General features: G+C 36.2%; 1 protein-coding gene across 1 annotated transcript in view; it reads left to right on the plus strand.

Moving 5' to 3' along the window:
• Positions 1 to 4,018: 4,018 nt before the first annotated feature.
• BEND4 (BEN domain containing 4) overlaps positions 4,019 to 15,405 on the plus strand; it is a 260,752-nt gene continuing 249,365 nt past the window's right edge. The window contains exon 1 of the mRNA XM_053700873.1: positions 4,019 to 4,406. Within this exon, the coding sequence (XP_053556848.1) occupies positions 4,019 to 4,406 (388 nt within the window). The remainder of the gene's footprint in view (positions 4,407 to 15,405) is intronic.

A 15,405-nucleotide genomic window follows, 5' to 3' on the forward strand; every position in this document is an offset into this window, starting at 1 on the left:
GGTGGTCGACAGTCAAATGCTGCAGACAGATCAAGGAGGATAAGTAGAGAGAAGTGGCCTTTTGATTTTGCTGTAGGTAGGTCATTGGTAACCTTAACAATTGCTGTCTCTGTTGAGTGAAGTGGGTGAAATCCAGATTGCAGTGGGTCAAGGAGGGAGTTTAGTGTAAGGAAATGGGATAGATGTGCATATACTAGCTTTTCAAGAAGCTTTGAGGCAAGAGGTAGTAGGGAAATAGGGCGGTAGTTGGATGGGGAGGTTGGATAGAGAGAAGGTTGTTTGAGTACAGGTGTGACTAATGCATGCTTAAAAGTTGTGGGAACTATACCAGTGCTGAGGGAAAGGTTGAAAATGTGTGTGAGTATAGGGCTAAATATATACCATATATATATACACACACACACACAGTCGTGTGCAAAAGTTTAGGCACCCCTGACAATTTCCATGATCTTCATTTATAAATAATTGGGTGTTTGGATCAGTAATTTCATTTTGAGCTATCAAATAACTGAAGGACACAGTAATGGACAGCCCGCTTCAAATAACCCCACAGATTTTCAAAGATATCCAGGTCTGGGGACTGAGATGGCCATTCCAGAACATTGTACTTGTTGCTCTGCATAAATGACAGAGTAGATTTTGAGCAGTGTTTTGGGTCATTATCTTGTTGAAATATCCAGCCCCGGTGAAACTTCAACTTTGTGACTGATTCCTCAACATTATTCTCATGTATCTGCTGATATTGAGTGGAATCCATGTGACCCTCAACTTTAACAAGATTCCCAGTACCGGCACTGGCCACCCATCCCCACAGCATGATAGAGCATCCACCAAATTTTACTGTGGGTAGCAAGTGTTTGTCTTGGAACGCTGTGTTCTTTTGCTGCTATGCATAACCCCCCTTGTTATGACCAAATAACTCAATCTTTGTTTCATCAGTCCACAGCACCTTCTTCCAAAATTATGCTGGCTTGTCCAACTGTGCGTTTGTGGCGTGTGTGCAGAAAAGGCTTCTTCCACATCACTCTTCCATACAGCTTCTTCTTGTGCAAAGTGCACCATTTGCAGCAAGATGATGTTGTAGGTCTTTGGAGGTGGTTTGTGGGCTGTTTTTGACCGTTCTCACCATCCTTTGCCTCTCCGATATTTTACTTGGCCTGCTACTTCTGACCTTAACAAGGTCATTTGAGAGTTGTTTTGAGGCCCCCATGTTGTCATTAGTCAAAGAGATCAACAACTTGCAATTGGCCACCTTAAATACCTTTTCTCGTGATTAGATGCACCTTTCTATGACGTTCAAGGCTTAATGGGTTCACCAAACCAATTGTGTGTCAATTAATCAGTGCTAGGTAGTTACAGGTATTCAAATCAACAAAATGACAAGGGTGCCCAAATGTATGCACCTATCTAATTTTATTTTGATGCATATTGCCCATTTTCTGTTAATCCAATAAACCTCATTTCACTACTGAAATATTACTGTGTCCTTCAGTTATTTGATAGTTCAAAATGAAATTGCTGATCCAAAAACCCAATTATTTATAAATGAAAATCATGGGAATTGTCAGGGGTGCCTAAACTTTTGCATACGAATATATATATATATATATATATATATATATATATATATATATATATATATCCATATAGGTAGTAGATGGCAGATTAGAATTCCTGTATTATTTAATTTTATAAAATCAAGCACATATTGTTATTTTATTTACATCAGGGTTAAAGAAGAGGTCAGTGTGCCACTGTTAATATAATTGAAGTGTTTATATTATAGATGTGTAGATATAGATGTAGTACCACTGTTTGATTTGCTATGCAGCATTACCACTGTCTGATTTGTTATGCAGTACTACTACTGTCTGAATTGCTGTGCAGCACTACCACTGTCTGATTTGTTATGCGGCACTACCACTTTTTGATTTGAATTTAGCCACCATCAGCAATTGCTACCCAGGTGCTGAACCAAAAATGGTCTGGCTCCTAAGCTTACATTCCTGCTTTTCAAATACAGATACCAAGTGAACAAAGAAAATTGAACATATAAATTAATTAGAAAGTTGCTTAAAATGTCATGCTCTATCTGAATCATGATATAAAAATTTGGGTTTCATATCCCTTTAACAAGCAATGGGATAGTATGTAATTTGGGGGATGGCGGCAAAATGTATCCTCGCCTGTGTGGCCAAATAACTTAGCACCGGCCCTGGGGGTTTGAGAAACTTTTTTACATTGAAAAGGTTAATCTGGGGACTGCACAGTGAGGAGCATAAAGGGTGACTGCACAGAATATGATTCAATTAGAGACAAGACATGAGAAATGTGGTTAGTAATTTGCTGTAAGAAAATGTTTAATGTATGGTATGTATTTATAGTGAAGGGTAAGAGATGAAAGAGAGGTTAATATATGTATGGGGAGACTAATATTAGCAGTGCAAGGGTTCATAGGAAAATGGGGTTAATAGTTAACTGATGGCATTGCAAGGGTTAATAGGAAAATTGGGTTAATAGTTTATAACTGATGTCATTGCCAGGGTTAATAGAAAATATATTGAATTCAGTATGTCAATATGTGCCCTAAGGACAGTGCTGTTTTCATTTTTGAAGCTCTCTGTGCAGTTTCTTCATGATGCAACATTGTATTAAGAAACATCAACAGTGGCTGGGAATTTAAAACGCTTGTTTCTCCCATAGAGAATAAAATACGCTAAAATAAGAGATTACCAAAAAAGTAGTAATGCAAGCGCAACCCAGGTTCTGAACCAAAAATGGGACAGCTCTTAAGCATACATAACTTTTTCAAATAAAGATACCAAGAGAATGAAGAAAAATTGATAATAGTAACTTAGAAAGTCATTTAGGGGGTGACATTCTGGTGGGACAAGTGTATCTCTTCCCTAACTTCCTTTCTACTTATTGCACATTTGTGCATAAGCATTGGTTGCATGCAGGCAGGCTTAGTTAGGTCAGGCCCAGGTTAGTAATATGCTAATCAGTAAGGTTACTACTGGGGGGCCTCACTGCATTCCCCAGGCAGCACAATATCATGAGCCGGCCCTGGTCATAAGATTGGTGTGATTGATAACTCTGTCTCTCATGTAATTGGTTGCACAAGAGTAGAGGATGGGAATGCCAAAGAGAGCTCTTGTGCAATCTTACATTTTGACAGCTCATGCATTGTCAATGGCAATAGTGGGCAGACAAGTTCCCTTCTGGGATTTTGAACATTCACACCTTCTTAAATTTACCTTTTAATGTATTACATTTCTGCAATGTATATCGAACATTGCAATACATACATTACATAGTCTGGTGAAGTAAAAAACATGTTCAGAAGCAGCCAATGTGATTAAGACTTTTATTCATTTCAGTGTCAGCAACCGGTATAGCCAATCAGATGTTCTAATGAGATGTATCGACAAAAGTATATATTGTTCAATTACTTGTCATTCTTGGCGAATACAACAGACGTAGTGACCCCTTCAAACTAATAAAGAATACAACAGTAGGCAAAGACAATGTTATTTAACCTTTCTGATCCTCTTTGTTGTCGTTCCATAAAATGAAAGAATGCATTTGCTTCTTCCTATGTCCTTATAACAATGGAGCAGCTTGTTGCGAATTGTTTACTGTGCAGGCTGACACTCGGGTGCACTCCCAGCAGAGTTCTGCTTGTCCCCGGGCTTCTAAGCAGATGATTTCTCGGGGTGCTCTTCGCATGTTTGGGCTCTCCGTGTGAGCAGTGAGTTTCCCAGGACTTGTCTGAGCTCTGACTCCAGGCACCTGCACACCAAGCTGAGCACAGTCAGCTCCAAGTCAGCAGCAACCACAAGACCCGCCTCTTCCCCATCATCATTAACAAATATTACCCTAAACACTTGCTCTTTACCTCCCTTCTCCCTCCAGGCATTGGAGAGGCCGGCTGTCAATCAAGCGGCACCCCTGCACGGCTCAGCAGCAGTGCAACGGCGACAAGAAGACGAGCAGAGGGAAGGGAAACCACAGAGAGATGGAGGAGGAGATGCAGCCAGCAGAGGAGGGGCCCTGCATCCCTAAAATCTACAAGCAAAGGAGCCCCTACAGCGTCCTCAAAACCTTCCCCAGCAAGAGGTACATGAGCAAGAGATATGACAGACCCACCATGGTGGAGATCCCACATCTGGGAGCACCTACAGGGCAACAGCACTTCCAGCACCATTCAGCCTCCATCAGCAGCAGTGAGCAGCATCATTACCAGCAGGCTCACAGCTCCTATCAGAATGGGCCCATCAGGGCAGCCACGTCCACCTCTTCTCAGTGCCAGCAGAGGGGAGGGGGTGACCCAGCTGGGCATCTGGTCTCTTCTAACAGGTTCAGCCAACAGACAGCCAACCAAGGCACCATTGAACTCAGTGCAGGTAGGTACCGCCCACTTCTGCCACTAGGACTTGTCAAACCTTACTCACACTCACCAGTCAAAAGTCATTGTCAAGTGTTGGGGAATCAGTCTCACTTGTTGAGGAACCTTACCTTATAGTCAGTTCATTTGAAATTATTGTCCCTCATTAGATGCCATATGCTAGTACTCTAATAAGTTTCAACTCTTTTTTTACCTAGTGCCAGTTTTATTTACTTTCATTTATTTAAAAAGAAAAGTTACACATTGTTTGAGGAAAATACATTATTATGCATATTCGGGTATTTCAAGTCATCACTCAATCAATGTTTATTATTTCTGGTTATTTGATTGTTTTTGCTTATTACATATTTGTAACATTTTTTTGCTTTCTATGTTTTTTTACAATTCTGTATTAACATTTAGTACTGCAAGTCTGATGTATATAAAGTAATGACATTCAATGCACTGAGACATTTAGTCATATACACATGCACAATTTAACCCTTTCCTACACAGTGTACTGTAGCCCTCTCTGGCAGCCAAGGAGTTAAACTCATTTATAGAGAGTTTTCAAAAGAACTATGTATAATTTTTCCAGGCACCCTGTTGTAAAGCTATAAATACATATTCTGTGATCCAGCACCCAGGCCAGCAACCCCAGAGTACATTCATCAGTCATGCTGATCTCAGTGAATTGGACTTGCATGTTAGATGTGTTAAATAACATAAATGCTCAACCAGAACAAGGAAATACATTAACTATAGTGATAATTAAAAACTCTAATATAGTTCATATCATCCAAATATGTTCATACATTTTCTTTTCTGGCACATCCTATATTTTCTAAAGTTTTGACATCTCAAACACAGTATTTTATATTATGTGCAATGTGTTTTTCTTTACATATAACCAATATGTAAAGGATCCAGAGATAATATTAAGGTCATTTACTAAAACCATACATTACCTGCTAAGATGAGCAATATCAACAATAAGTGCTTTTATACAGTAATTGTGAGACTAAACCACTTACTGTATATTAGTTGCAAAACTGCTATTTTAAAGGACTGGTACTTGACAAGTAAGTGAGTAAACATTAGGTAAGAGACATAAAGAATGTTTGATGGGGTTTACTCAGTTAACCCTTTGTTAATGAGAGTATGCATTGCATTCCCTTCTGGTAGCCAGTGTTTTAACACATTTTGTAGCCAAGTAAGCTATACAGTCATTCTGGCTTTTGTGTCTGGAAATTTACAAAAGAGAAGTTAACTTTTGGTCTGAAAATGGATAATGTAAAATTTTTTGTTATTCAGTATGACAGCTTTTATTAGTGTGCAGTGCTTAGAGCCTCTACTGTTTTACACCTCTTTTCTTTCTCATCTGAGTGGGCACTATATTAAAACTTTCAAAATAAAAATATTAGCAATCTCCCTTGTTGGCAGAATGCATTTATTCATTGCACACCAGGCAAGTATTGGAGGGATGAATGATGGGATTTGATTGAATGAAGCACAAGATTAGCTGCTGGATTTGAAAAGGGTTAAGAGAGCTCTTTGTAGATGGGAATGATCAATGATCAGAGGGTAGATATGACAAGAGCCCTCAGGCAGAAATACAGGTGGTTTTATATATTTATATATATATATATATATATATATATATATATATATATATATATATATATATATATATATATATATATATATATATATATATATATATATATATTTATATATATATATATATATACACACACACACACACATACACATATCTTAAAGGATATTTCTGTACTTTATGTACTTGCACACAGAGAATATTAATATGACACATTTTAGTAATAGGTGGATTTATATCATTATTGCACTAAACATGACATACGCTTTTTTGTATATTGTGTCAAAAAATGTTTAATTAAAGGGATACTAACCCCATTTTTTATGATTCAGATAGAGCATGCAATTTTAAGCAACTTTGTAATTGACTTATATTATGATTTTTCTTCGTTCTCTTGCTATCTTTATTTGAAAAGCAGAAAGGTAAAGCTTAGGAGCCGACCCATTTTTGGTTCAGTAACCTGGATAGCACTTGCTTACTGGTGGCTACATTTAGCCACCAATCAGCAAGCGCTACCCAGGTGCTGAACCAACAAGGAGCTGTCTCCTAAGCTTTACATTCCTGCTTTTCAAATAAAGATAGCAAGAGAACAACAAAAAATTGATAATAGGAGTAAAATAGAAAGTTGCTTAAAATTACATGCTCTATCTCAATCATTAAAGAACAAAAAAAATGGGATTAGTATCCCTTTAATAATAAAAATAATTTAAGGTTCTATGTTCTTTGCAAAATAACTTAATTTTCTGCGTACAACAGACTTTTTTAATTCTGCTGTGATGTTTGAGCTCTCTATACATGATTGGAATGGACAAGGTGCACCTTTTTGCTCTGTCCATGTGGCTGAGATTAAAGACCCATGAAAAAGAAAGACGTTTGTTGGGTGAACAAATGCAGAGATCTCTCATTGGAAATGTCACACCCTGCAACAAGATAAGCAATGCATATTTAATGAGATAAAAGATAATACATACTTTAGATATCAAAACGTATCTATACATGATCTATACATGATCTATACATGATCTATACATGATCTACACATGATCTACACATAATCTACACATAATCTATACATGATCTATACATGTGATCTGGCAAATCATCAATACGCTAAAGCACTTATGTAGTAAATACTAACTGGGCCCAAGGGAAAAGTTTGAGGCGTTTGTTACTCTCAATACTTTTGGTTTTTTTTTTATTTATTTTTTAAATATTTTAATTATCCCTATTTGTATGTATGCATGTATTCAAAGGTAAGTTGTTACATCTAAAAAAAACATACAAGCATTTATATATAAGAAGAAAAAATGCACTTGCAACCCTTACCTTGATACTTATGTGAATAGATATTATTTAATTATTTTTTAGTTTTTAAATGTGAGTCAAAATCAAGTTTGTGAAATGGGGGGTAATTAACCCCTTGAAGAGATGGGTATTCAGAAACAATCTCTCTCTCTCTCTCTCTCTCTCTCTCTCTTTCTCTCTCTCTCTCTCTCTCTCTCTCTCTCTCTCTCTCTCTCTCTCTCTCTCTCTCTCTCTCTCTCTCTCTCTCTCTCACACACACACACATACTCTCTCTCCCTCCCCTCTCTTCTCTCTCTCTCTCTCTCTCTCTCTCTCTCTCTTTCTCTCTCACACACAAACACACTGTCTCTCCCTCTCCTCTCTCTCTCCTCTCTCTCTCCTCTTTCTCTCTCTCTCACCCAACGCAGCCCTAGGAGCATTCTTTACTCTCACTTTTGATAGCAATTGCACCCATTGACCTTTAACAATAAAGACTATTTTGCTAACTATTGACGTGCTAAAGAAATACAAGTTTCCACTTATTTAGGGGGAAAAATGTCTCAACTAAAAAGTTGATGAACATTATCTTCTACAAAGCTGGGTACTTGCCCAAATAAATGATGGATTAGAATCTAGCCTAGATATTGTGTTGTATTTCTTGATTGACAGTGCAAGCAGGCTGTCAAAATGTGTGATACCAGTTTGAATCATTTGAGGTCAGTTGTTAGGGGTAACAGATACATTCTCTGTGCAAAGACTGCGCTGCTGTTGTATTATCACCAATCTAAGTATGGGAGTCAGAAGTTCAACAGGTAAAGTAGATCTTTCAGCTATTGGTCAATATCATATGAAATATGCTTGCTTTATTGTATAGAGCTTTTTTTTGTTCATTTGTAGTATTGACATGTTGCACAGCGCCTGCACATGTTGTACTATATATATTCACAGTAACTTTCTTTCTTAAAGGGATATGAAACCCAAACATTTTCTTTTGTGACTCAGACAGAGCATACAATTTAACCCCCCCCCCCCCAATTTACTTCTATAATCATATTTGCTTCAGTCCCACAGTATTCTTTGTTGAAAAAAATACCTAGATAGGTATCTGGAGCACTACATGACAGTACATAGTGCTGCCATCTATTGCAAATGGATAACATTCTTGCAAAACTGCTGCCATATAGTGCTCCAGACATGTGCATGCTCCTGAGCGTACTTCCCTGCTTTTCAACAAAAGATACAAAGAGAATGAAAAAATTTTGATAATAAAAGTAATATGGAAAGTTGTTTAAAATCGCATGCTATATATAAATCTTAAAATAATTTTTTTGGGTTTCATGTCCCTTTAAAGGGGCATAAAACTCAAATTTGAATTCTCCCTAAAATGTTTAATTATGCATACAAAAAACACTTGCTGTAATTTATATTTATTTTGTTCTTTTTTTTCCCCATAAATTGAACCCTGACAGTTGTTGTCTTTTGATATCTCCCCAAAGATGTTTTGAGTATATGCTCCAGACGTCATAGTATGACTAATTTCAGTCAATAATTGGCCACAGCAAAAGAGATAAAACATATTTTCAAAGGGTATATCCCTGGACTGCAAATCAGTTCACATGTTGTAAACAGAATAAACGCTTTATTGCTTTTTAAACATTTACTTTGCATTTAGATCTTTACAAATGCCTTGCCTAATTGCTGATATATCATAAGTATATACAAAAATTAATTTGCTATCCCTTTAACAATTTCATTAATTTTAAGGAACCTAAAGTGTGACCTTAAGAGATTTGATCTCCCACTTAACTCTCGAGTGTCCTATATCTTTTCACACACATAGTGTCACCCAAGCAGACCTCACCAAGGTCACAGAGAGATCAAACTACAATTCAGAGTCAATACACCCATATAAACAGCAGTGTAAAAACCACTCCCAGCCGTCCCCTGTGTATGAGGTAGTGGTTCTTAAATCCTTTTAGAATTGATTTCAGGCAGGTTACATTTACAGCCTGTCTTTGCTTTAGCAGACGTGGAGGGATGGTTGTGACATACTGAATTTCACATTCCATCCGATTCCTTAGGATATTCTTATTTTCTAAATCTCCTGCAGTTTATGAATCTTGTGTCAAGAAGAAGGTTAATTTTAAGAAACTATGTTCAATATTGAAAGCCTGACAACATCGGCTGGCAAATGCATAATTATCTAGAAATTGATTTGTGCCGTAACACTAGTGTGCAGGTTTATATTACTAAACAAATCAAGGTCATACATGACACCCCTATGCAAAAGATGCAGGAGTTAGATTATAGTCTGTATTTTTTAAGACACATAATTCACTCCCTTGTTCTGTGTCCATAATCTCATCATTATAGTGTGTCCAGTGATTTTTTTAAAAACATTGTTATCCCTATGGGCAGTTCATGGTTAAGACAGGAGAATTTAAATGTGAAACCCAAATATGGCACCAGGAAATAGGAATCTGCATCTTTAAGCAGCACACAATCAAAAATGAATTATAATACATCCTATATAATTGCATAGGTCATTCTCTTTAATGAGATTTTATTAACCTGACTGTCAAGCTTTTGAGTCAGGCAGATATTTTATCTTCTTCAACTGATAAAAGTGTCAGCTATAAACCACCATATAAATATTCATAAATCTACACATCTGTAGCAGCCTATCAGTATCATTCTTTTGGACATTAAAAGCATTCTAATTACTTTCTGTCTAGCAGAGCTGAGATGTCGCTTGCTATACTATGTGCTAGGCAGGCATGATTGCTTTTGTTTGCCATCACAAACAGCAGCAACCTATTTCTTATACGGATAGTTTTGAATATATTCACTGTAAGACTGATCAAGATTATTTTTTTTAGAGCTTTTCTGTAGCATCATAAATCAGGAAATATCTGTTTATTTTTTTAAAACATTCCTAATGATATTTTTTGCTAACAGAGCTATTTGTTAGATAATGAAATAAGGATTATATATATTTGTTCATTAGTAATTTTCATTCAATACATAAAAATGAGTTCCTGTTTAATGAATATCCTAGTTCTGGGTTTTTAACCTTAATAGAGTAAAAATGCGTTGCCATTTTCTTGGGCAGCCAAGAGGAATTGGCCGCCACATCAAAAAAACATTTTAACAAATATGCTTATTTTATTTAATTTTAATTTTTAAAACTAAGCTGCTTCTGCAGATAAAACATTCTAATTCCATTATCTGATTCTGTTATACAAAGGATGTGGTAGATAAATCATATCTATATTTCTAAGAAAAGTAATTTTCAGTCTCTTCACAGAAGACCAAAACTGACATGTAACTAATCATAGCTATGGTAATGCTCTTTCAAAATAGAATCCGCTTGGGAATATTTTTGTTCTGTACATTGATTTGCAAATCTTAATTCCCAACTGATTGTGTTGAGTGACAAGCAAAATGTACTGGAAAATATTACTTTTTTGTTCTTTTTTTTATAATGCTGCAGCTAGTCTCATCTACATAAAGAAAATATATACACCCTGTTAGGAATAAACACATTTAGCATAGACATAAGTAGTTATAAATTCCCTGGATATCAACATATTTACTATGATTTGCACAAATAATATAAGCAAAATAGCTAACGGCACATTTTAAAACTAATAACCACAAAACAAATGTTCTTAATATATAAAAATAATTTATTTTAGTGAAATTGTATTTTATGGCCCACAATTAATGTACTTAATTCATTAAAGGGATACTAAACCCACATTTTTTTCATGATTCAGATAGAGAATGCAATATATGCAACTTTCCAATATACTCATATTATCAATTTTTCTTTGTTCTCTTGCTATCTTTAATTTAAAAAGCAGGAATGTAAATCTTAGGAGCCAGCCCATTTTAGGTTCAGTACCCTGGATAGCGCTTGCTTATTGGTGACTAAATTTAGCCAACCAATAAGCAAGCGTAACCAGGTTCTGAACCAAAAATCTCCTAAGCTTTTTTAAAATAAAGATAGCAAGAGAATGAAGAAAAATTGATAATAGGAATAAATTAGAAAGTTGCTTAAAATTGCATGCTCTATCTGATTCATTAAAGAACATTTTTCGATTTAGTATGCCTTTAACTTAAGGGACATAAAATTGCAAAAAGAAAATGCTCTTTTGTGTTAGAGCGTTTGATTAGGACACTATTGAATGTAATAAACTAAGTGTCTAACTCCTTTAAATACATAGTTAAAGTAATGCACTACTAGGAGCTAGCTGAACACATCTGGCGAGCCAGTGGCAAGAGACATATGTGCATGGGTTCCAATAACCAGTTAGCTCCTAGTTGTGCAATTTTGCCAAGCAAATATAGGCTACCAAGAGAATTAAGTAAATCCAATAATATAAATTAATTGAAAAGTCTCTTAAAATGATATGATGTATCTGAACCATGGAGGTTTAATTTTGACTTTCATGTCCCTTTAACATTATTCCACTTAAAGCTGTGACATGTTTATTTGTGGATAAAGTCAGTGGATAGAGTTATATGTCTTCAATGAACTCTATGTTATCAGGAGGTAGAGTTTGCCTTTTAGCATTCAGGTTTTTTTTAAGGGACATTGTTCTCATATATTTATATTATGCAAACACAAAATATCCATTATGTATGTCAGATATTGTTTGTATGAAAAAGAAGGGTATAAGTTGTTTAAATACCCAGTTAAATTTGCAATAAATGCAGGTTACATACCTAGTTATTATTCGCTGGCTGATAGGGACAACTCCTATAACTGCATTGGTGGACTGAGACAAGCCTCCACAATAAGAGATGTAAGTTTATATTGCATAGGGACTGCTTTTTTTTTTTTTTTAACAATTACAGTTTAAAATTTGACCTCATTAAGATAATTTAAAGAATAGTTTTTTTTAATTAATTCTGTATTGATCATACATATTAAACATTTTCAGCTAAATATGCATTAAAAGTCAAAATTTCTACATATGATCTCCAGGTCAGGAACCAGTTGTTCATTGGCTGATAACTCACAGAGCTCTCTGTTAGTGGACAGGAACATTTCTCCACATATATAAAGCGTTTAGCAAAGACAAAAAGAATTTAATTTCAGAGCAAGAACATTCATTTTCCTAAAGCTAAAAAAAAAAATACATTTTAAATTAACCTTTTAGATGCAACACGGAAAATATTGTTAATCTCCCTTCAGTTATATGATCTCATTATTACATATTAAGGACTAGATTACAGGTGGAGCGCTAATTTATCGCTCGTTTTCGCGCGAGTGCGATAAATAACCAGCCATTAAAAGTGGCAAGCTTGTGTGTGTGCATATGTACAGCTTATTGTGTTTGAAAATCACAGAAATATTTTGTTTAACCCTTTTTTACTGAACTCTGCAGCAGGATGTAAAATATATTAAAATAACATGTTCCACTCACATTTATGCATATTAATTGTAAAATAAAGGTTTATTATTGAAATAACTCTTTCAACAGTTATTTAAAGGGATATGGTATATGACAAGGTGTTGGGCTGGGAAGGAGTCACAGGTCTATATATACAACCCCTATTCCGAAAAGTTGGGACAGTATGGAAAATGCAAAAAAAAAAAAAAAAGTCATTTGAAAATTCAATTCACCCTGAAAACACATTATTATCACATTATTTGATGTTTTACTTTGGGAATTTAATGTATTTTTGAAACTATACACTCATTTCAAATCTGAAGACTGCAACATGTTCCAAAAAAGATAGGACAAGGGCAATTTAGAACTAATAGCGATGTGACAAGTTGAAATAAGAAGGTGATGTGAACAGGTGAGGCAATCGTGTAATCATAGTATATAAGGAGCTTCCAAAAAAGGCCTAGTCCTTCAAGAGCAAGGATGGATTGAGGCTCACCAATCTGCTAACAGATGTGTCAGTGAATAGTCCAACACTTTGAGAACGTTTCCCAAAGCCAAATCAGTATGATTTGGGGCATTTTTCCTTCTACAGTGCACAATATATAATATATATAATTAGAAGATTTAAGGAATACGGTCAAATCTCGGTGTGTAAAGGGCAAGGCCGAAAACCACTTCTGAATATGCGTGATCGCAGATCCCTCAGACGTCACTGTCTCAAAAACCGTCATGAGTCTGTAATGGATATCTTGACATGGGTTCGGGAATACTTTGGTAAACCTTTGTCAGTCAACCCCATTCGCCGCTCCATCCACAGATGCAAGTTAAGGCTTTACTATGCAAAGCAGAAGCCATATATCAACACTGTCCAGAAATGTTGCAGACTTCTCTGGGCTCAGTCTCAGCTGAGATGGACAGTAGCACAGTGGAATTGTGTTTTTTTTTGTCCGACGAGTCAACATTTCAAATAGTTTTTGGAAAAAACAGCCATCGTGTTCAACGGACAAAAGAGGGAAAGGACGATCCAAAAGCCAGCGTCTGTCATGGTATGGGGGGGTGTCATTGCCCATGGCATAGGTAACTTACATATCTGTGAGTGCACCATTAATGCAGAAAGATATGTATACATTTTGGACCAACATATGCTGCCATCCAGACGTCTTCTTTTCCAGGGAAGTCCCTGCATTTTCCAGCAGGACAACGCCAAACCACATTCTGCCTGGAATACAAGTGCATGGTTGCGTAAGCAGAGAGTGTGGGTGCTAGCATGAAGCGTGTTTGTTTTTTGCATTTTCCATACTGTCCCAACTTTTTCGGAATTGGGGTTGTACTTTTTTACTTTTATACCCATGGACAGCTCTGCAGAGTTTATTGGCACTTTATAAATAAAGTATAATAGTAATAAAAACAAGTATAGGAATTTATGATTAACACTCAAGCAAACTATTTATTGTAAAATCTATCTAATAGTAGTTGTTTTAATTGTGAGGTTGCCCACTGAAGGCAGAAGGCTAATAACAGAAGTTTTCATATCACTTGTCTAGCACTTCTAGGGTAAAGTTCTCATTGACATACCCATTGTGCAGAAAGTACAGCCCACTTGCAATCCATTCCTTTTGTATAGGGACCACTGTCATGTAGAATTTCTGTATAGCACCACTGAGAAATTAAATTAGGGGCACCTGATTGCTTTATTTAGCAGCCGATAATGGGCTAGATTACTAGTGGAGTGATATTTATTGCTCCCACTAGCGCTCTAACACTACTAGAAGTAAGCTTTTTGTATGCGTTGAATAGCTCACATATTACAAGTTGAAAGTAAAAGGTTTTTGCACAAGTTCTAAAGCCAAACTTAGAATATCGCCACTGCGTTAACATATTACCCAGTAGATATCAATGGACCAAAAAATACATGTATTCTCACGTGTGCTAACCCGACATTAAATTTTAATATTTCACATTCCAATATTCTTTACATAGCAGAATATGTTCTATTTTTTCTTAAATACATATTTCTGTATATATATGATGTTTGTTGGTTAAAAAAATATATCTAAACATATAAGTAATACAATCAAAAAGTCATATGGATGTCTCTACAGGTAACGCTGAACAAACCAACTTATAGTGCCTTTTACAATCCGTCTGATTGAGCCCTTCACAAACTGTAGTATGGGCATACAACCCCAGATGAGTGAACCTCAGTGGTAATATTTGTGACCAAACATCCGTGACAAAGAGAACTACAGCTCTTCAAAGAGAAAGGGAGTACTCCACCCCCGGCTATCGGCATGCGAATATGCAAGTGACAAGAGAAACGTTACTCACTCTGAATCTCTCGTTGCTTACTTGCCATTCCCATCGCTGTCTGCTCGTAGCCGCTCATCCACTGTACTGTCCCTTGTATATGGATACCAGCATGCTGTATTAAATCTTGACGGCCGCTGATGCGTTCACTCACCGGCAAAATCGGTCGGCACGAATATCCCGTTCAATGAGGACAAGTAGGGGAAATTTGAATCGAGCCAGCACAAAAAGCGATCTCCATCGCCAATTAACAGGAAAAATCCAAAAGGGCAAGCAGGCTCAAAATCCAAAAAGTTTTATTGTGGTAAATGACAGCATAATAACAAAGAAAGGCACTTATGCGCTTAGAAAAGATGGTAAGAATGCAGGCGGATTGTCTGTCTTATGCGTTTCAGTTTCCAGCCTTA

The sequence above is a fragment of the Bombina bombina genome, chromosome 2 (assembly GCF_027579735.1).
Source record: "Bombina bombina isolate aBomBom1 chromosome 2, aBomBom1.pri, whole genome shotgun sequence".
Classification (NCBI taxonomy): Eukaryota; Metazoa; Chordata; class Amphibia; order Anura; family Bombinatoridae; genus Bombina; species Bombina bombina.